At 39.0% G+C, this 23,703-nt stretch overlaps 1 protein-coding gene across 5 annotated transcripts; it reads right to left on the bottom strand.

Moving 5' to 3' along the window:
• Positions 1-203: 203 nt before the first annotated feature.
• On the bottom strand, positions 204-21,446 carry LOC145767113 (uncharacterized). 5 transcript variants are annotated; one of them, XM_082578869.1, is made up of 23 exons: positions 21,185-21,446; positions 20,244-20,570; positions 19,916-19,993; positions 19,009-19,107; positions 18,184-18,272; positions 12,348-12,472; positions 11,865-11,996; positions 10,418-10,563; positions 9,637-9,807; positions 9,300-9,414; positions 8,730-8,846; positions 8,362-8,515; positions 7,800-7,865; positions 7,392-7,504; positions 6,759-6,866; positions 6,242-6,352; positions 5,378-5,806; positions 4,986-5,111; positions 4,387-4,537; positions 3,341-3,444; positions 3,097-3,188; positions 2,139-2,462; positions 204-1,752 (listed from the first exon to the last, which is right to left on the bottom strand). In XM_082578869.1, exons 1-23 carry the CDS (start codon positions 21,371-21,373, stop codon positions 1,573-1,575), a joined length of 3,546 nt encoding a protein of 1,181 aa, XP_082434995.1. In that variant the 5' UTR covers positions 21,374-21,446; the 3' UTR covers positions 204-1,572. The 5 variants fall into 5 exon arrangements, with proteins under 5 accessions (XP_082434995.1, XP_082434997.1, XP_082434996.1 ...); XM_082578871.1 differs by having other exon boundaries at positions 4,986-5,096; XM_082578870.1 differs by having other exon boundaries at positions 9,300-9,402.
• Positions 21,447-23,703: the final 2,257 nt, after the last annotated feature.

The raw sequence follows: 23,703 nt of genomic DNA, 5'->3' as shown, positions 1-23,703 counted from the left end.
AGTGCTGCCTGTGAATTATTATTCCCTCCACTAGGTGCCGCTGAATGGAGAACAGTCTCTGAAATACGTTGCTCAACCGCACACTCCGAAAACAGACTAGCGCTGCCTGATTTTGAAGTTTCTTCGTGTTCAAAGTTCAAACCACCTGAGTCATCGGCGTGGACTTGCTGAGATGTACACTGAAAGATTATTCTCACTGCGTTTTAATAAGGTACTTTATTCAAGATAGCTCTCTTGAATTAATTATTATAGACGCATCTTGAAATTCCTTTACAAAATATAAAAAGCAGACTATTTGTTGCGAATACGAACTTGCGGATTATGTACAAGAGCGCCACCAAGCGGCGCTTGGCGCAAGCAAAAATGTAAAAAAAAGAAACCAAAAGGAGCAAAATAATGGTCATAATCTGAATAAAACTTTTGTAAGAATAAGCAAGTGCACTGCTCCACAGGGCATGTCTGGGCTTCCGTTCTGAGTTGGAAAAATACGAGTCATACCAATATTTCAAGTTTAGATCGGAAACTGAATGACAAGTTGAACTATATCGCTTATCACGTTTGAAAACATCATAAAACGAGCTTGGCAGAGTCAACAAAACGTGTATAGACAAGGTCGTGAATACATTGCATTCATGGATATTGTTCAAACCACCAGAAACATCGAGTGCCTATTGAAGGTAGAACCCTTTAGTGCAAACGTCCGACTGAGGAATCCCAGACAGCAAATCGTCATTGTCTCACATAGAATCCAAGTAAAAAATAACTAATTTGCTGACTCGGATAGGTTTGAAATTATTTTTTGTAGACCAAACGCAAATCCTTTTCAATGACGTCACATATCCGCGTAGACAATGCTGGAACAATTGCAGGGGCAAACTCATTGAAGTCATTTTCTATAACAGTTGCAGCAACCACATTCTCAAGTCTTTCAAAGTTTCTGAGTGTTCAATGGAAAACATCAAGGCTCAATGACAAAATGACACCACGGCTGACCAGGCGTGACGTAATCGGTGGGTCATAATTCGGATATTGCGATTCACATAAATAGCAGTTAAAATAAATAAAAAATATCGTCAAGAGGGTTGAAACGCGAATTGAACCACTGCTTTCTTTATCAGGTAGCGAAACCACGATGAAAAATCTACAAGTTTTGACGTATTACTTAACATAATCATAATTTCGTCAATGTATGCGCGGTGGATTTGTCCTGTGAATTACAAGTTAAGAGACTTTCAGTTGGTTATGTTGGGAAAGTACATCAAATCACTTGCTCTGTCTGTCGTCGTGTGCACGAAGCGAGGTAGACTTGTTCGGTATTTTGACAAAATTTAGCAGAAATGGCACCTGGCGGAAAGTCTTCGCTTCATTTTGTTCATTATGGTTCGACTCACCTTGGATCTGCGGACCAGTGGATCAGGCAACTTTATATGTTACCAATCCGTCGACACGAGTTCGATCCTGACCTTACTTCTTTATTCTTTCTCTTCATGAAAGACGATTTTCGAGCGCCTAGCGATCTTCATCTTTCCTCCGGATGGATCTTGTCCCCACTCCGGGGACGCCTTGTGCTCGCTAGCTCTTCTTCTTCTTGGAGTTCCGACTTCCATTCGAGGAAGACTTTGTCGACTTTTGCACCTCCCTACCGACTTTAACGAGATTGGCCACCGTTTCACGCTGATCCAGGACCTTCACCATGATAGACTTGACCTCAGACAATTGCTCCTGCATCACATGGCAGCGCTGGATGTTCGCCTGTACGAGAACCGAAAATAACGTTACTTTACGTCTAACTTTGTGTATAAATCGTGATGATGGACCTTCTCCACATTACTTAACATAAATAAATCAATAAAGTAGCGCACATACGTTTTTTTTTTTATATATGAATGCAATTAACAACCAGTGGAAAATTTTCTGGTAATTTTACACTCAACAACAAGCGGGAAGTTACTCGTCAATCTCGCTGACCAGCTGCATCAATGATTCAAAGCCTAATCCAGTGTACGGAATTGCTAGGATTAGTTTCTAAATGTTAGTCAACCAGAAAGGGAATATTCTTTCAATCAATCAACAACTAGTTCTCTAAGAGAATAAACACTAAAACAATGCACCCTGTCCTTAATAGCCAACATGCTGACCTGCGCCATGTCTTCGATCTTCATGATTTCCTCATGAAATCTTGATGTCTTCTTCTCGATCGGAGTCTGTGGTGAATCTTTGTGAGGATTTCCACCTGAGCAGGAGGAAAAGCTCTTCCCGAAAGAAGACAACCTCCGGGATTGCGTTGGGGTGGAGGATACAGGACGAGGAGTCCCTGGAGACCGGTGGTTTATCATCTGAGCAGGCGAAACACAGCCAGGTTCACACAAGGGCTTCCCATTGGAAAGCAATGAGCTGCTGTGTTGTAACAAACCATTCTTTATCGCTTCAACACGCTCAAGAATGTCCTCATCAAGAGATGACTGCAAAGGAACAAATATTATGTCAGAAATGTTATATCATTGTTGAACGTTCTGTGTCAACTACATAACTGTGCCTACTAGAACTACTTAATGACAGAACTTCATTAATTTTTAAACCAAAGATTGTCCTGTACAGTAGTTCTCGTCTTATTATAACTTAATGGTATATGTTTGTCGCTTCGTACACAGTTGTTCTAGGCTGTACGAGTGAAGTGGCCAGTGTATCTTGTGCATAAGTTTGTTATTTGCTTTTGTTAATCAAAATGCACTGCGTATTAGAAAAAACTAAAGGATAATGCGAGAGCCCTTGAAATGTGTCGGATACAAACATTCAGAAGACTGCCGGTTCCTGACGGACAACCACTGTGTAGGGCTTAATAAGGGGGTAAGCATGCGAATTTGAAGTTGGCAGGCAAAATAAAAACAGCCAAAAATACAAAATTACTCAATTTGTTGGACATTGAAAAGAGGACTGTGTTTTCAGGATCACGAAAATAAATTATAAAAACGATTTCGTAGTTGCTTATTTTGCGGTGACGAGATCATACAAAAAAATTAAAAAAAAAAATTGCAACTCCCTCAAAACCATAATCGAAAACATAATTTTAAGCTGTTTTCGTGAAAGGCCACTCACCAATTGTTCAATTTCCGAGGCAAACTGCAGGATCTTCCAACCCTTCAATCGTCTCCTGTTGAAGCTAACGTCATGCAAAGAGGTTTTCTTTTCTGTGGAAAAAATTCTCATCATTGTAACAACGTCATGTGACGTTTTAATTGATAACTTAATAGTCATCCACCTCCACACACAATACCCTTCCAAAACATTACAGAATGTCGATAAATAAAATGCCTCTCACAAGCAAAACTTAAGACATTACCTTTAACTTTGACGTCAGCGTAGTGTGTGAAGTGATTCGTAACGGATCTGATCCTGTGTCCGTTCAAGAGGAGAATGGGAGGACGCTCTCTGACCGCTACGTATCTGGAGGAGGAGGAAAATGCACTGATAACAAAAAGTTGCTTCTCTTACATCGTTTTAACGTCTATAAAATGTTTAAAAAAAGAAACAACATCGGTAAGACATCAAATACAGTCATTACTAGAGCCTGTTTTACCCTAAAAGGGGGATCATCAGAAAGTTCTTATTCAAATAGAATCTATTCTATTCAAGCTGCAGTAAAACAGGCTGTAGTAATAACTATATTTGATGTAATTTGCTCTGCATGGCGTTTTTGCTTGGCATTGAGCATTTTTTGTAGTATTAATAGCATTTATTGTTTAAATTGGTAACACACATTTTTTGAGAGACATCTAGACCAGAGGTGTGCAAACCATGGTCCGTGGCCAAATGTGGCCAGCGAGCTCAAACGTTTCAGCCGCGGAAAGGTCTAGATGTTAAATAATGTGTGGCCCACTTGACGATTTTCATTTATGTCTCAAGTTTGCAACGTTCAACAACATTGTTTTTTGTTTGGCAACCCGACAAGTTTAACCAATTTGTGAAATTAGGCTAGCTAGGCGTGAGATAGCTGCGTGGTCATTTGTTGCGTGCACATTCGTCATAATATAGTAAACAATAAACATTTCAAGTAAACCCAAGTGCGGGCCTTTGTTCCTTTCAAGAATATAACCTGGTTGTAACGTGCTGATGGTATGTTACCGCACTATGCCTGCGTTGAGGGAAAATATATAGTCATCTCTCATTTAATCAATTTCAAACTTGGTGTAGAAGTAAATGTTTCAGTAAGCTAAAAATACCGATTTCTATTTGCAAGAAAATCGCTTTTTTCATGCTAGTCAGTGCATAGTCTATGTAGAACACAGTTGTGGCCCGCGGACTAAGCTGATTATGTTGATTTGACCAAGCAGTGCTTCAAGTTTGAACACCCCTGATCTACACAATAAAAAGAGCAATCATGACTACCTCACGCCATCTTCATCGACGTATTCTGATGGAGGGTCTACCTCTATGGGAGAAGATGGTGGAGCAGTTTTCATCCCAGAGGAGGAAGAGACAACTGGACTCAACCTGTTAGGAGCTGCAAGTTTCCGCGCATCCGACGTTGTGTTGGTCGCTATAAGATATTGTTGAAATTATGATCAAGATGGCAGCAACCCGAACCAGAGAAGGAAAACAACCTTACCCACCCAATCTGGTCCATAGAAAAGAGCTTACAAAAGCAAGAATATTAATCTTGGGAAAAGAATAAATTTGAAAACCAGAAGCAAACTAACACTTAAAATCATCACTGTGAATCAATAAGCATGAAAACAGATAAATTTGTAAGAAAATATTTTGTCGAGCACTGACTGTGAAGTGTGAACTGGTCTTCATACAGAAGACAGTTTTTATTTCTTTCACGTGAGTTTATCATTGAACATGTTAACAATTGAAGTTCGATCTAAATACACTTTGTTATCAAAAGAGGAACTTGCTACTTTTCAAGACATTGTTACGATTTCCGTACTTTCCTATCTCGGAATGTGAAAATGAAGACAATATGAATTCAAAGAGTCACTCACTTTGGGATGCGGAAGATATACCGGAGTCTGTAAATGGTGGTGATATAAGAGGAACTTCATCTTCACACTCGTCCGCATCATCTGTGGACATGTCCTCTTCTGGAGGCTGATCTGCATCAGGAAGTTCTGTAAATGTCAAGGGTACGATCGATATTGTGAGAATCGCGCAGCACAAGCTCTAACATCGGACAGTTTCAAAACATCCAGTTGCATAACATGAGTCTGAATGAAGACATGAAAGAATCGCAACATAATTATCGAAACATAAAAAAGTTAGCATATGAATAACTGAACAGGAATCACAAAAAATCAGTCTTTTTTACATTGATTCAACGTCTGCAGATGTTTAATCAACGTGAAAAGAAGGAAATTAGTTGGGTATGATGCCTTACCTTCAGCGACCACATGTGTCTGCTTCCGTGGTTTCTTCCTTGGCGACAATCCAATCTGTGGATCCTGCACAGGGAGCGTCTTTATCTGATCCATCGATGCGGGGCCATCAGAGGTTGATATTTTGTCATATTCTCGCTTCATGCCACTGACCGGGATGAAATTGTTCATTTCGGGTTTGAAATCTTTGTGGGAGGTGAGGTTTGGAGGAAGTCTTGATGTAGCGTTCAAGGAGGCTGGATGGGTTGCCCGGTGTGAGACTGCAGATGAAACCAACATCCCGGAACCTTGTTGGACTTGCTGGTGTTTGTTGGAGGAGTGGTGATTGATGTGATGAACGGGATTTGGAAGGATGCGAGGAGAAACATCCAAGTGCTTGTTGATTGGAAGATACGATGATTGGAAGGCTTGTTGTGTCAAGTGACCAGCAGCTAAAACAAAGAAAAGTGAAATTGCGGTCAATTGATTGATGCCAAAATTGTAAAAAAAGCAAATTCGTTGTCTTATGCGCCTCTTACAACAAGCGATAAGATAAAGACATGATGTAAAATAGAAGTTTGAAGAACTAAATAACATATTATATAATTGTTTTATTAAAGATAAGAGTTTGTAATGATATCAGGATTTGTACATGTGTCGCTCAGATTTCTTCACAAAATTTACGACAATTACTTGCTGGTCACTTTAAAAACCGACAATAAGCGATCAAAAAACTTCAAAAACAATACAATAACTGAAAGCTATGTCTTGCAATAAAGAAATTGATAAATTGGTTGGAAGTGCTATTTAAAAATGATAACGGACTGAGTTAAGCAATAGCATAAAACAAACCACAATCGGACCTAAATCTCTCATTAGTAGAGCACCTTGTTTATTTTTGAATAGATTTGGGTGATATCCTGGTTCGTTCTTCACCTTCGTGTCGCTTTGCGGAATGCGCTTCACTATTTGTGAAATGTTCAAGTCATCCACAAGACCTTTGCCGAAGATAACATATGATTGGTCAATTAAAAGGGGCGTGTCCATGGCAGCTAGAGCCAGAACAATAATGCAAATTTGCAAGCAAAAGTTTCAGATGCTGAATGTTAGTAAGAATAGTAAGTTATATAATATATATAAACGCAAGGAACATGTAAAACAGAAGGCAGTGTTAGACTTCAAAGAAGACCCACAAACACCGCATTCTGTCATTAATAAACTGAAGAAAAAAAACGCCAAAAATGTGCTTATTTTTTATGATATAAGTAATTTATCTGCAAAAGAAAAAGTATTTTATAGGGCTTCCAATGCGTCCAAACACCGTCCTTTGCGTCTTCGTTTTAAGAACTTACAAACCATGAATTCTAAGTAACAAAGATCTGACCATCGTGACAGAGCACTCACTTGAAGTGGGAAGGAATGGCGAACTATGGAAATCTTTTAAAACGTTGTTTTGCAGCTTTGGTAACGTCGAAAGGCCGTTGCTCGCAACCAAGGGTTTGTTAAAGGAGGCTGGAAAGAATTCGGTGCGTTTACAAAAAGACCGATTGGAGATTCACACATATACACAATTACACATACAAGAAATCTCCATTATTGGCATCATCGAAAAAGAAATCCTCCAATAATCATCAAGCCATGATGTCGGCATTGCTGTTCTGCCTCAGGAGATATAAATTCAAAATTATGGGATTAATGTAGATTTTTTGTTCAGAAACCAGAACCTATTTACTTCCATGAAAGTTCGTAAGAAGCTAGGCTGCATGCGCAATGCGCATTGGGCATGTACAAATTGTATTGTGGTTGTAGATTTAAATACGGTATGGGAATATTGTTCAGTGCATCATTGAAGCGGTTTGGAGCATGTAACTGGTCAGGTACCCAGATAGCAATAACCGTCATTTTACATAAATTTAACGTCTGCAGACGTTGCATCAAAGCAAATATTGCGAAATTTGCTGTCTGGGTTGGAACAGCACAGTTATATGAAGTAGTTTTATAAAGTTACCACGGTCACAATGAACTATGAGATCTTACCCTGGCTCCCGAGTTCAGGCTTGATGTTTATGGGGTAGATCATATCGTGGGCAGAGAATCTCTTCGCGTTTGCACTGGCAACACTGCTGTCCAATATATTACCAACATGGGCCCTGGAATAGATAAAAAGTAAACATCAGTTCAGCACAAGAAACAAATACGTTGGCAATTGAGAGAGTGAATCATTAGACGGCTGTTTCATGTGGAAAAACGCAAGCAGTAATCTTGCATGCTATTGCTAACACACGTATACTTTTAACTTTTCGCTTATGTGATAAAGCAAAATGAGTCAAGCTGCAACAGCGTTGAAAATGAGTCTGCATCACAACAGCAATAAACTTTAATAATGAGTGAAACTTTGAAATATTGAAACAGAACACGCAGATTATAAAGCAGTCTATGTTCCACCTGTGATCCGTTTTCAGTGGGGGTGCTTGCCCAACACGGGTTTCGAACGTCAGTTTCTTGGTTATGCTGTAACAGAGAAGAATACTGCACATGGACGAGTGTTGATAAGGGACTGATCATGAGTGAAATCAACTACAAGCGCAGAATGGCTAACTACTACAGGCTGCTGCTAACTGATGGTTGACTGTGTCCAGGGCAAAGTTCAATAACCCTGATCTTTCAAACATGTTAAACGTATATAAGAATATTAAAAGTGATGGGCTAGCTGGATGTTAATTAATTTCGACTTAAATTAACCAATAACCACAGCCAATTACAGCAGGTTAAGAAGAGAATGATTGCCACCACGAGAAAGAACACGATTTTCCACTTGAGGTGTGATCACACTTGCACTATTGACATTGCAAATACAGTAAAACAAAGGTGCCATGACCATCTATACAAACCAAAACATTAAATTAAAACCCTACTTCAATCAATACTAACCTATATTGGAAAGAAAAAGCGCAATTATAAAGTTTGAAACGTTTCCTAAAAAGTCACAGTATGAACAGCAACGCACTTGTTATCAGCTCTAGGAGGGCGCCGCAGAATCGCAGGCTTCGGTGAGGAGTTGGGAAGATGTTGTGAGACCACTGATGTAGGAAGAAGAGGTTGAAGCAACTGTGCTTGCTCCTTCCCGGTCAATGAAGGACTTGTGGTATGAAGGAGTTGACCTAGAAAGAAAGATTCGATATAAACAGCAAGCTTCCTTAGCTAGTTTATGATTAACACGAAAGACAATGAGACTTTCTGGGTTATTGCAAGACTGGAATTCTTAGCGTAGACCAACGCCCGTGTGACTGTGTATAAGAACCCAAAGAGTTTTTAGACACATTTGTTGAATCAATGTAAAAATGACAGATTTTGTTGTCTGTGATGAAACCTCACCTTGCGTGAAAGGAGCCACATTGGCGGTTGAAACAACCCGGTTCGACGAGTCCAGGCCGAACAATCCTGACTGGTTGATTCGTATTTGAGTGTCGGTCAAAGACGCAGAGTTCTTTGCTGTAAAACATTGATGTTGGCAATGACAAGTCATCTGGCACAAAAACAAAAGAACCTCGCATGCGAAGTATCAGTTGCAACCATGTTTCTTCAAGGTGCTTAAAAAACACTCAACCACACTTGTGCTGCACAAGTATTTCAAACACTCTGATACTTTTGTAATTCAAGATTTTTTTGTAAAGTAGTTTTATTGTGGGGGAACAAGCGCTTCACGTGTGATATTAACGGGGTTTCTGAAATTTATAGCGAAAAGTTTAAGTCTTTCGGCAAGCTTAGGGTGAGGAAACCACTGCTCACCCCCACATCACCCCATTGTTAGGGACAGGGTAGCGATGAAATCAAAGCAAAGATTCAACAGGCGCCTAACGTTAAAGTATTTCAAGCTTTTTAAAAGCAAAAATAATGTTATTATTTGAAAGTCGATTTGCCAGTTCCGTCGATATTAATATGAACCTGAGTTAAGAGGAGCTCTAATAGATGTTGCTCCATGGGATGGAGGAGTGTACATGGTGGAGCTGTTGTTCATCGACGCCGGCCGGTACATGATGGATGACAACTGAGAAGATGACTGAAATAAAGATGAAGGAAGTTGTCTTATAAGCAAGCCTTGCAAACGATTTGGAAAGTATAAAACATATCAAAAAAGTCCAAGGTTTATCAAACATTTACCAAGCAGATTCCACTTGAACTATTCAACAAAACTTTTTATTTGTACTGGAGGCAAAATGACTTAATTTTGCTTGTGATGTCATTTTTGTCTAATGTTGCCTCACCACCGCGTAAAAACTACCTTGGGAGCCGCCGACGACGTCACGACCGTTGCTATGGATATAGATGACTGCGTTGTTGTCACGGCAACAGAGAGGACTGGTCGAGCGGCTGTGATTGGCTGAAGGAATTCAGTCGTCCGAGCGTGAGCGGAAATGCCGCTGACTGAAGGTTGCAGCGCTGGATACTTTGCCTGGGGCGACAAAAGTAGCCAGTTCATACCACAACAGAGTTCGAAATTGGTCCTTTTTACATAAATTCAACGACACATCAATGTAAAAAGGACCAATTTTTCTTATTTGTCACCTTCCAACGTTGAACCGACATAAACTTTCCAACAACATTGAACAAGTGAGTTAACTTCACTACGTAATGCAATACTAGCAAAGGCACTAAGAACAAAGGTGAAAATGTTATTGGTAGTTTTGTGGATGAAACATTGCATTGGTTGAATCAGCGATTTACCCAAAAGTGATAACAAACTGAAGCAGAAACCAACTGATCAACTTAATCGAAACAGCCCGTCCAGTGACTTGCGTTGCTTATTGATGCAACTGAACAAAAAGCTGCAAACGCGCCTAAACTTGGACTCTTCCATGGTTCACAAAGATAACCTTAAGGATGTTATCAATTCTCTATCAAATCGAAAACACAAAACAAAAGTTAAGACACGCCATCTCCTCTATTACTCATATTCCACTTGCCCATACTCGTTGCAAAATGTTCAAGCCAAACATGTCGGATAGATTTCAGATTTAAATAAAGTTGCACATTATATAATCATTCTCTAACATTAGACATACGTGTGGGGGGTAAATCTTCGCTATTGGAATAGCTGATGTTGTGATGGTGGTTACAGCCGGATGACGGAGTGGAGTCGCGGAGTATGTGAAGGCGGTCCCGGTAAGTGGTGTCCCGGATGCTGCACTGCCCGTGATCACCCCGCGGTCTACATGAAGAAGAAGAAAAGTGATTTCAGGAAATTTAACGACACATACGGTACTGCGGTAGTTCATATAGAATCTTAACCAGAAAAATTTGAAGTGTTTACGTCGTTAGACGGTGAAACGATGTAAAAAGGCAACTTTTGCTGGCTGAAAGGTCAGGATTCGAACTCCGCACGACAGCTATGTTGTCTAGTGGTACATGGTACCACGCGTCTTAGTTAGTTCGTGTTAAAAATTACTGGTGGACAAACACATAGGTAGCAAATCAATCAGTCCTTTTTAAGATTGACTTAGCGTCTACAGACGTTGAATCAATGTTAAAGATTGATTTGCTGTATGAACCAAGAAAAAAACGCAACATTGTCATTGTTGAACGCAATTGTTGAACGCATTGTTGAACGCAAGTTGCTGCAATCTGTTTAGACGGTTAACTAAACAGGCTCTCGGCGGTCATGGCCGCCGAAAAGTCGTTAAATGGCCTTCGAAACTACGGGGACGGTAGGCCATGTTTGGTCGCTGGCTCACAAGCCAACATTTCTCCATTTTATTAGAAACGTTTTTCTATTCACTCGCATTCGCAATCTTTTTTCACAAAGAAAGCAAAGTATGAGCGTTGTTGTCGACCTATTACAACTTGAAAACTAGCCTTACACATACTTGAGAGGCAATGCATTTAAATACAACTGTAGTTATTACTATCTGAATCCTTGATTTAACTATATTTGATTTAATTCGCTCTGCTTTGCTTTTTTGCTTAGCATTGAGCACTTTTTGTAGTATTAATAGTTTTTATTGTTTTTAAATACAATTGTAAATAATATGTTTTGAGGACTGGTTTGCGTAGTACTTAGGCAAGAAAACGCAAAAACACGATATCAATTAACGAATTTTTAAAAACACAATTTTTTAACGGATTTTTTGTTTTGGCTACCGGGCACGAGAATTTGGCCGCCGGGAAGAAGCTCTGGTAGGCCATCCTTTGTCGCCGGAAAAAACAAATGAGTTTAGAAGCCTGAGGTTACATCATAGGTTACAAGTTCTCTGTAAGGCAACGGCTACAGGAGGCAGGACCAAAGACAAAACGGACCGGTGCTGGCAAGGGGAAGTCCTGGTTCGTTTGCAGCAAGAAATTTAATCAATTATTACAGGCAAGATAAAGCCATATATGTAGTATGCACGCGCTTCAACACCTTTTCAACGTCTAAGAAAGCAATTTAAAAAAAAACTAAACGTTTATAACTTAATGTATCTTTCCAGAAGAGAAAATAGCACATTCTTCTAGCTTCTACAAACATTCACGTACTTGAAGGAGCTGGTGCAGCTGGCGAGGCAGCAATGAAGCGGGGTGGCTTTGAGCTGGACACTGAGGGGGTTGCTGATGAGGAAGAAACAGCTCTCTGAGTGATGCCGACTTGATACATAGGCTTTCCAACCGCTGAGGAGAAAATAATGTTAGAAACCAGGTCCCTGATCTAAGCGTCAAATCAGCGCAGGTTATCGCATTAAAACACAGAAGGTCTACGCTTCTACGGTATACTATGCACACAACATCGACTCGACCTCTCAAACAAGCAAGAAAACAGTCATATCATATATATTTAACAATGAAAAGATACCTGAATACTAGCTTCCATGTTTTCACAAAAAAAAGCTAGTACAAGTGTGCGCAGAATGAAGGAGACCCACCTTGTGAAGAATATATTTAACAATGAAAAGATCTGAATACTAGCTTCCACGTTCTCACAAAAAAGCTAGTCCAAGTGTGCGCAGAATAAAGGAGACCCACCTTGTGAAGAAGCAATTGCTATCCTGTTGGATGGACCGGTGGTACTCGGATCTTGCTGGTTATTTGACTTAGCAGGTATGCTAATGCTGATGGTTGATGTGGGCTGATATAACACATTTGTTGTTCTGCCAAAATAAAACACATTTGTGTTGGATATTTTAGAAACTGTTACGAGATGGAAAGTAGTGAGTAGTGCTAGTTTTTATTTACACTGTTCTAGGTGAACACTGAACATAGTCCAAATCTATTATTACGGTATTTATTAGTGGACTTGTATAACACTAGTCGACATTTCAGAACCTTTTTAGTATTTTCTTCAAACAATTAGATGAGTTTACCTAATTTGACTACGCTGATTCCGAATTCGCAATCAAAATTTATCCATCACGTCACAATTTTTTGTAAAATTAATTTTAAATTTTACTCAAACGCACTAACTAAGCCTATACAGTAGACTACAAACTCCATACTATTTTTCAAAAACGTTCATCAAATGACGTTGCATAACTTTTCCTATTGAAATAAGGCAAACTAAAAATTGTCTTCAGATTTTGACTTTTCTTGAAATATCACCATTTGTACATTTACAGTCTGCAATCATGGCTCCACCCCATTGCCCTTGTTACCGTGTTTTAATGTTCTGATGAAAGCGTTTACCGAGTTCTTTACTGTCCAAGTGTGAATGCAAAAAAATAACTAACAAACTCATACAACATCTAAGTTTTTGAAACAAATGAACATGTTCTCCGCAATGTTTTGATAATCAGGATCCTTAGTATTGCAAAGAAACTTTGATACGGCTTCTACAAAACAAAGCCATGCACTTCTTTCCACACCCATCCTGGTGAATAGACATTCAGTGTCTTTATAAGTTTTCTGATTTGAGGTCCAACCAGTGCAGGATTAAGGTGGATGCTATTGATGCTGCAGCATTAGGCCCATTCCTGAAATAGGCCCAGACGAAAACAGACGTGAATTTTCCGGACGCTGAACAGTTTTCCTTTGCTTAATTAACCCACAAATAATTCTTATTATGAAATTTGTAGTCCGACTTTCGCACGCCTAGGCACAGTGTTACGCCTAGGCACGTAAGATAAAGCAAGACTTTGGCATAGACTACTTATTTAAGATGAAAAATTATAACACTTTTCGAGCTGTTTCAGGGCCCTTCATTACTTCAGCCGCAGATAAGATGCACGGCTTTATTAACTCTTCCCCAATCGTGTATGCTTTTTTTGGTTTTAACTATTCGTAGAGAAACTAGATAGGATTCATGAAGAAAGGATTTTTCGGTAGTCGGCATCTTTTCATTTGCTTTTTTTAATCGTTCATATTAGAGAATATTCGTCCAAAATATTCAAGTGGCTTGCCTTCAAGATTGTTGTGCTTTGAATGAAAGTGACGAACAACTTTAGAAGGTTTCATAACGTCATTTGGCAGAATTTGGGAGCACACCAAACATTAGGGCCGTGACGATTGTTCACTACCCGGATTTTCACTACCCGCCATTTTCCTATTCTGAAGGAAAATGGCTTGGATGTTACTAACTGCAGAGGCCAGTCGTATGACAATGCGTCAAACATGTCAGGACGGTACAACGGTGTCCAGGCAATTGTGAAGCGAGAATGTAAATATGCTGCTTTTATTCCATGCTGCAACCACAGTTTAAACCTGGTAGGAGACCAGGCTGTTAATAGCTGCGCTGGCTGTACCAGGTTTTTTCATTTTGTCAATGGACTATACGTTTTCCTGTCTGAATCGACATATCGCTGGCAGAAACTGAAGAATCGCTGCACATTAACGCTCAAAGGTTTGTCTGGAACCCGATGGTGTGAACGTGCAGATGCTGTCAAAGCGCTAGTAGAAGGGTGGAAGAGCATTCAAGAAGTCCTGGATGAGCTTGCGGCAGATAAGGAGCAGAAGGCCGATACGAGAAACCAGGCCGACGGATTTTCGCGCAGGATGGACGAACTTGAGACAGCAGTTATGGCGACTGCCTGGAACGATATCCTATGCCGTCTCAACAGTACGAGCATTAGCCTCCAAGACCCTACAGTCAGTCTGAATACGGCAACTAGTTTATTGGCATCACTGGTCGACACGATTCAGTTTGCACGGGACAGATTTGACGTGTATGAGCAGATGGCGATCGAAAAGGTTCCTCACGGCGAATACAAGGCTGAAGAACGTCGAGGCCGTAAGCGAAAGCGAATGCCTGATGAAGGAGCTGCAAACGAAGAAAACCTCACCCCTAGGGAAACATTCAAAACCCATATATATCTGGTCATGATCGACAGACTGTTAGCTGAACTGGAAAAGCGAATGAAGGCGTATGAGGATATATCTACAACATTCGGATTTCTTTCGGAGCTAACGTCATTGAGCATAAAGCAGATCGAGAATAAAGCTCAAAATCTCGTTTCCTCGTATCCAGATGACTTGGAAGACACGCTGGTGGCTGAGCTCATACAGTTTGCTGCATTTATGCGCACCCAGAAATCGGTGAGTGTGAACGAGTCAGCAGAGCTTACCATGTACAAGCTTTTGTCGTCGTTGAACCTTTCTCAAACATTTCCAAACGTCGAGATTGCTTTGCGCATCTATCTGTGCTTGATGGTGTCTAATGCCTCCGGCGAGCGGAGCTTCTCAAAACTGGGAATAGTCAAAGGAGAGCTGCGGTCCTCGATGAGGGAGGAAAGGCTAAACATGCTGGCGCTTATGAGCATTGAACATGAGGTGCTGAGCAGCCTTGACTGCACTGACATGATCGAAGATTTCGCGCTTGCTAAGGCTCGAAAAACAGTAGTATAAGTAAGCAGCACTAGCGCAGCATTGACAATATGCCAACGTTAAGTTGATCTGGATTAGCCTTTTCTTCATTAACTCCGCTTTTCAGGCAATATTGGTATTGAATTGTGTTGGTGTTACATAGCCTGATGTTACTCTCGAGTTTTTACGATAACACGTCGTTATTATTGTTCATGTTCATTAAAATTTGGCTGACTGCGTCGAAAGCAATAAAGGCTCTTTGGTCGGTCTGATTACGCGTGTACGGTGGAGTCAGAGTGTCGAATGCATATGTACCAATGCCTAGAAAAAATAGGCCTGTTTTTGCGCTGCAGCATCAGGCCCAGTTTCGTCTTAATCCGGCCCTGGATCCAACCAATGTACTTGTACAGTGTACACTCTTAAAACTTTTTTGCACTCTTAGTAAGACGTCTCTTTCAAAGGTAGTTAAAGCAAGCACGCTTAATCCAATGATTGCTTCTGTTCCTGCCGTCCCAATCGCACATAAAACAAGGATACTTTGTAAATCCAGATTGTATATCCAGTAACATTAGACTTTAAAATCAACACAAATCATCCATGCATGAGTGTTATATTGTAACTTCCAAAGCAAAAGTACATTTTCATACAACTCTTTCATGTAGGCCGAATAAGAAGAAGCAAAATTGTCCCATTGTACAATAAAATAGCTTTTACACTTAATTTTGGTGTATTAATGAAGAGGAGCCAGTCACTTGGATGATGCACTATTGCTAAGTTCTAAATAAGACCCTTAACGTCCACACAATAAACTAAAGAGTGCTCCAAAGAAAAAAAGCGAATAAATCCACTGCCACATTGTTTATACCAAGCAAAAGTGGTATCAAGCTGAGCACAAATTTTCCTTCAATCTGAATCTAAGAACAAGAGCAGACTCCTTTGATAAATTCAGATTTCTGACAAGGTCATTTACCTCTGCTTGGCTGAACCGTTGCGGATGCTGATCATCATCACGCTCATACTCTAAACCAGGGGTTCCCAACCGGGGATACTCGTACCCCTTGGGGGTACGAGATTAAACATCAAGGGGTACGAAGATTCTTGTGCCACAGACCAGCTTTTCAAACAGATTTCAAAGTACAGTTTTATTTTGGAATTGTAGATATTATGCCATTACCGTCTTTGCTTCAAAAAAAAATATATATATCTACAAATCATTGTTGTTATTTAGTAGGCTAAGAAGCCTCATTGTCTCATAACAATGTGTTTTTTACTTGCTGCTGCTGAAAATGAAAACCTTGCTAATTTTTCTTGTCTTGATCAAATTGCAAATAACTCTGCTGCAAAATGTCAAAAATAAAATTATTTCCCATTTAAAGATGCTGATTGATTCTTTTGATGGTTACTTTTTTGCTGGTCAATTGAATTATTTCCAGCATTGGATGATAAATCCATTTCTTTTTGATTGTCGGATGAGGATAATTTGAAGGAGAACATCATCGAAATGAAAAGCTGCCAAAAATTGAAACTGCTATTTGAAAAATCAAAGTTAAAAGATTTTTGGTGTGTTGCTATGAAGCTTTCCCAAGTCTTGCTATGGAAGCCATAACAGTGTTAATTCTCTTCTCAACAACTTATTGCTGTGAAAGTGGCTTTTCGACCATGATGTTTTGATGTACGGTATATCAAGAATAAGTACAGAAATCGTCTGCAACTGAATGAAGATGTTGCCTTGAGTAAAATGGAACCATCGTTTGAGCGGATTTTATTAATGAAGCAGCAACAAATATTTCACTGAGAAGTGACAAACAAAATAACTGACATTTAATTTCTTTTGATTATTGCATTTTTGTGTGAAATATCGGTTTAACGTTTAATTGAGCTATAAAAACAATTTAATTTAGCAATATATGCCTGAAAAATTCAATCAGAATTTTTTGGAGGTACAAAGAATGCTCTGACCTGATAAAGGGGTACGAACAGCAAAAAAGGTTGGGAACCCCTGCTCTAAACATTCTGTCAATTGGTTGTCAGATGAAGATTTATCACTGACAGAATGTTGAGATTATGACAATAGTAACTGCAAGAGTAAGCTTTAGAAAGCTAGTTTAATCCTTGAAACCAATGCTATTCAGTGATGTCACAATTGACTTATTATGACATCATAACAAAGTGATTCAACTGTAACAATGACAACGATAACGTAATAATAAACGTTTCTTAAAGCAGGCTGTAATGTGAAAACTTTAAATCACAAATTGTAAAAAAATCCTGACGTGATAGAGAAAAGTGACTTCTTATTCGTATTCAGCACCACTAAAACTTATCCTAAAGTGATATATTTACCTAAAAAAATAAAAATCTTGCCAAACAGTGTAATCTTTGCACAGAAACGCTTTAGATGCCCATCGGCAATATATTGCACGCCGGTAAAACCTTATATTATACAGCAACAACAACAGCAAACCCGCAATGTCCTAGTGGTTTGAGTGCCCGCCCCTTTGCGTCGGTAAATGTGAATTGGATTCCCCATCGGGTCATACCAAAGACCTTTTAAAGTGGTACAAAACTTCACTTTTGCTTAGCACTCAGCAAAGGAGTGGGTTTAGGGTACTAACGTACTTCTCCAACGTCATACGCAGCAGCTGAGCACTCTGCTCTCAGGGGATAAACCGCTCCCATGTGGACTGACCAAATTGCGTTCGGACAACAATGAGGACTCCTTCAAAAGACCAGCAGTTGATTGTGATTAAGGTGCTCTCAACGTTAGTCCTGGAAACGAGCCCAAATTGCTCAAAAAACATCAACAGCAGATACAGCTGAATGGTACAACTGCAACAATCGAATGTGGGTGCCAAACTAACCTTTCCGATGTGCAATGCAACACCGATGCGTGTACGCAGTACACAAACCATTATTAGATGGGTTTTAACGTAAATCAATAAATTCTTAAAGACTTATGGTGTAAGAGATCAGTGTTTTAAAACAAAGATAACTTGGCAGCATCTAATAATCCAAGACTACCGATGACAGGCCTGACAGCCTCCAGGATATGGAAGCAGCACCATACCTTGCAGCGAGGCGAGTGGAATCTTGACTGGATGTCATTGCCAGTGGTACAAATGTGCGGGTGGATTGTGACGAGGTTATCGAACGAACCTGGGGGTAAACAAAATGTCGATGTATCGTGATCAAGTTCAACAAAAAAATCCATAAAAATACAAAACAGCAGTGCTTGAAAGGGTCTGCTACTATTCGGCGAGTCCGATTCGGTGAGTTCCTAACCTCTAACCCTAACCCTCAACCCCTAACCCTAAAACGGCAATGATAATTAGGCTACAGTACCCAATAATTTAAAAAAAAAATTGAAAAAATCACTGAATAGGGATCGGACTCACCGAAACGGGCCATTCCGGCTTGAAACATAACACATTGAAAGCAATATCTTTGTGGTTTTTAAATATATACTGTGTGTATAAAACAGTTATATATATATACAACAGAAAAAACTTGAACGGGTAGCAGTCTTGATCAACATACGGTATTTTATTTCTTGCGTAACATTTCTGATCACAGGAGTGCTAGCATAAGCATAAGACGTGATTCAGAGCTACACATCTTCGTTGTGAACTACACTGCCATGTGCAGTTTCTCCTCATTTGGTAAGGAGCCGGTTTAAACTACTTTGCAAGGAAGGACAGCGCATTGTGTGAATGGAACATAATAGTTGCCTTTCGGCATAATCACGTTCTTATTGGAGCAACGCATTTGGAAATTTACACAAGTCTCGAGCCAATCCGACGGCGTCAAAATACTTATTAGTGGATCTATTTGCTTGACACTGAAGAAAAGTGAAACGCTTCCAAACATGTTTTGTGCAACAAGTTCAACTTACAAGCAATGAAGGCTGGTTGTTGGAGCCTGAAACTGATGACCGACTGTTGGAAGCACTAGCACTGACTTGTGGTTGGCTTGGCAACTGGTAGGAGAATGTCTGAAAGCAAAGCGAAAATTATTAGATCAAAGCAAAAAAGCGGTTCGCTGAACACAAATCGATACAAACTGTACTTGAACAAAAGCTGAACTCTTTGCTGATTTTCAACCTAATTGATTGATTTAAAATGATACCTTCCTTTACATTGTTCAACCAATGAACTTGCAAGTGATAGTGTTCCAAAGATATAACGCACACGAAGCATTACAATTCTTACATTCATTCCGGAGGCAACTGTACAAAAGGTACCATTAAAAAATCCCCTTTGAGCAACAAAAGAAAAAGGCATATAATAGCGAAATTAACTCATCGGTTTGCCACTGCCTGATTTGGCGCAGAGGGTTAGGGCGGTGGTGCAGATAGTCATTACATCGATGTGGGTTTGATTCCCACCAGTGCTATTGCTCTTTTTTCTTCTGCAATTACCAAACAAACTTCGAAGGGGATTTTTTAATGGTACCTTTTGTAAAGTTGCATTCCGGAGACACCACATCAAAGGAGCAAGCAATCTTATTCAGATCAGTCACATTATATTTAAATGGTACAACCAATGTGTGCATATTGGTATAATTACTAGGACCAAGATTGTCAAAAGCAATTTGTGAGTGAACACAGAATGCTGGAATACAACAAAATTATGGTGCTTTAAACACTGACTACATCTTAAACAATTTGCATAACGCTCAAAGTAGGTAAAAAATCTGTGAAGGACAACATATCAGCAACAGCACAAACATCAACCATGCACGAATGATAATATAAAAAATAAACAAGCCATTTGTGACCATGCATTGTTTCTGCGGCTTACTGGAGAGAAAGTTTGATGAAGCTTAAGTGAAGAAGTTGGTGTGTTTAATCCTGGAGCCATAAAGATATGCTGTGCAACCTATGGAAGTGCAAAACAACATAAAACAAAAAGCTGATAAATTACAAAATAAACATATAATACAAAAAAAGAAAATGTGACCAAATATAACTTTCAGAACAACTGCTTTGCTTCTTAATCAAACAGCAAAAAATAATAAACTAAAATGTTAAAGCAACTCAAAGAACTACAGGCTGTAGGCCGGCAGTAGAAGAAAACTTAAAATGACAAGCATCAGTATACGGAAAAATTCAAACCCACTACATTATACCTTGGATGGTTTCACAGAAAGTGAAGTGGAGAGAAAACTTGGCTGAACAGCAATTGTCTTAGCAACAAAGCCACCTCCTGGATCGATTAGAGCAGTTGCTGCAGTAGAGGTTGAACTTGCAATTGGTCTTGAAGTAATTTGAGACAACGATGTAATAGGAAGTGGGCGGACAGGCAAATGATGCTTTCCATGGGTTGCCCTGACTGGTTGAATTACAGACGGTCGTGTTGGTGCAGCGATCGTTATTATTGTACCAGATGGCTTAATCTGCTTTGGTACACTGACGGGCAGAGATGAAGTTACCTTAGCAAAAGTTGTAACACTCTCCTGCAATTACACAATAATAATTTCATTGTTCAGTTTAAAAAAGATCTCTTATAGTATCAGTATGTTGAAAGCAACATAAGTGACATCTTTGAAAATAAAATACACATGTTTCTTTAATAAGTAATTTTTTTATCAGTTGGCACAAAATGGTGAAAACTAGTTTAATGCACTATGACAAGTGACAACCAAATATAAAACGTTAATCAAAGATCAAATAAATGTAAATATTTTGAATTTGCATCAAAATGTAAGTCTATCTAAAGTTACGATTTAAGTAAGAAAGCTAAAAAACAAAGTAAGATAAAAAAAACTATAAGAAATGGGTTACCATACTCAATGCATAGCAGCAGGGCCAGTAGCAATGTAGTAGATTAATACATACTGTGATAAGTAACCTAAAAATGAGTTGTTTGGTACTGTTACCTAAATGAAAATACTTTACATAACATAAAAATCAAGCTCACTGATCTGGTAAATACAGTGTTGAAAAAGTGTATATTACTGGATAAATGAGATAAGCATATTTAATAAGACTATATATTACTTAATATAGCAACCAAGTAACAACAGTGAAGCCACTATCAACACGCTAACAAATGTCTAACTAGACATACCATTGCATTGGATTGGTGAACTGTGGTTGTAGAAACACTCATTGACAATTTGTCGGTTGGTGTTTGATGAGGGAGAGAAGGCTCTCCCCCATTGGATGTCACTGCTTTGCCAACATCATTTACAGCAAATGAAGATACAGGCAGGGAACTGGCTACAGAGATAGTTGCAGATGAAACGCTTGCAGACATAATCAATATGTTTGCAAGTTTAACATTAAGCAAATATAATTTACATGTGCACAAAAATTTCAAAAAACTTAGAAAGAACCTACAAAGTTAAACACAATCAGCGATGCTTTTTGGTTATAAAACAATGCTCCTCTGGGCTATTTGCAGAAATCGTTTCACTTAACCTGGCAATACTAGTACATGCAACACAATGTATGCTAGTTTGCTAGCTTTCATTTCGCATCCATCAAACATGTTGAAAGCTGAATGCAATCAAAGTGAAATTTGCCTATTTAAAGCTGATACTCCAGTGACCAGTCACACTGGTTTCTTTGCACTACTTGTAACTATGTGACTATTGTGTGGTTGAAGGCTGATGCTTTTTTTTAAATGAACTACTATTTTTTTAAAACAAGTCACAGGCTAACAATAATAACTTCATTTAAGTAAGAATTTTTCCCAGTTTAAAAGTTGAGAAATAAATATTTGGAGAATATGGAAATGTTCACATCTATGACGTGGGTCGTGGGGTTTATATTCAATCCAGTTTAATTGGGTATCGTAGGCTACAGTAATGAGCTTCACAGCATTACAAATAAATAACTAAATGTTTTAAAAATGTCTGTGAAGGACTGAAGGTATCGTATTATAAATTTAGAGCTTTGGTACAAAGTTTGTCTTGTTGAACCATAGGCATATGAAGCTGAGTAACGTAGTCAGATCAAACAATTAAACATTCTGTATCATACTGTATTTACGTCTATTATGGTAACATTTACAGAAAACAAAATTTTGTTACTGTAATCCTATATATGTTAAATCTGATAAAGTTACTCAGCTTCATATTATAAATTACAAACTGAATAAGACGTTTTTTTAATTTTACTCTGTTGCAAAAGGGCCCCCAACCACCGGGTCATGAAAACCCAGGTCCAAAATGGTAGTCAAGAGTGCGAGTTGGTTGAAGGTATGTCCTTAGCCATAGAATCAATTGATTACATTAATAAACAATATTGCAACCATGCACTAAATACGTAAAAATAAATATTACCTATATATAACTAAAACCTATTGTATATCTATCACTAGAGCTCGACCGATATATCGGTCAGCCGATATGTATCGGCCGATATCAGGTGTAGCCGATATATCGTATCGGCTATTTTTCGCCGATAAACATCGGCCAGCAAAAGCACACTCAAAACCATCCATGCATGCCTTTAGAAGAAACACAAGTTTCTCAAACGTGCTTACATAGCACAAACAATTGCTGTGAGAATATAATTTCCCGTCCATTCTAGTGCGAGCATCTAGAAAATGTTAATACTGTATCCCTTAGCTTCAATTCAAGCAGGAAAAATTTCGGGTTTTACGTTGCTTCAACGATTGATGACATTGAATCAGTGTAACAAAGGTGAATTTTTCGCTAAGAATCGTTGGGAGTGCGGGTGTACTTCTACACTAACCACGCACAGCTTATTTCAAGTCTTACGTCACAATGCCTGGCTTTGATCTCCGAGTGATATTGATAAGGCAAGATTCGTTACAAAATGAGATCATACGAGTAGGGCTATCGCAGCAAGATGCCGCAAAATTTGTCAAGTTTTGGTATTACAGTAAGAAAGAAAAGATCCAGGGAAAATTAACTTTTGTTCACATGACACGCAAAAATAAACCCGAAGAAAAAATCCTAGTGAAACTTTGCACAGAAGAAAATAGTAGCGTCATTGTAGAAGTGGCAAAAATAAAGAAAAAATCCTGGTGAAGCTTTGCACAGAAGAAAATAGTAGCGTCATTGTAGAAGTTGCAAAAATAAACCCAAAGAAAAAAGCCTAGTGAAACTTTGCACAGAAGAAAATAGTAGCGTCATTATTAGGGCCATTTTTATATGACCTTAAAAAATCAATAATATGACTTTATTTTTTGGAAAATATGACTTTTTGTGAAAATCGTTTGTTTTCATATGCGCACAACGTCACTCACGGAACTAAAGAGTAAAACATACACAACATAACAGTAATACACATCCATTTTTATTTTAAACCACTGTTGTAGTACAGTTTCATGTAGTGTTGGACGTAAAAATAACTTTAGTAAGGAAAATGAGCGCTCCACAGACGCTGATGTGGGTTGATACTTCTGCAGTTTTGCATAAAGCGCTGGTGAAATGTCTTGTCTTTGTAGCTCCATAATTTGTTTCACATCGTTTTTGTCCAATCGCTTCTTAATGTAATTTTTGAGCTCAAGCGGATCTTTTCCGAAATCAAGGGCATTTAGATGAGCATGGGCCTCTTTGATGGTGTACGTACAACTTTCCATTTTGAGTATTAAGTTGACCTCAATGTGTGACC

This window comes from Aplidium turbinatum, chromosome 3 (genome assembly GCF_918807975.1).
Source record: "Aplidium turbinatum chromosome 3, kaAplTurb1.1, whole genome shotgun sequence".
Lineage (NCBI taxonomy): Eukaryota > Metazoa > Chordata > Ascidiacea > Aplousobranchia > Polyclinidae > Aplidium > Aplidium turbinatum.
Note: the sequence above shows the minus strand (reverse complement) of the source record. Positions and strands in the feature narration are given on the sequence as shown.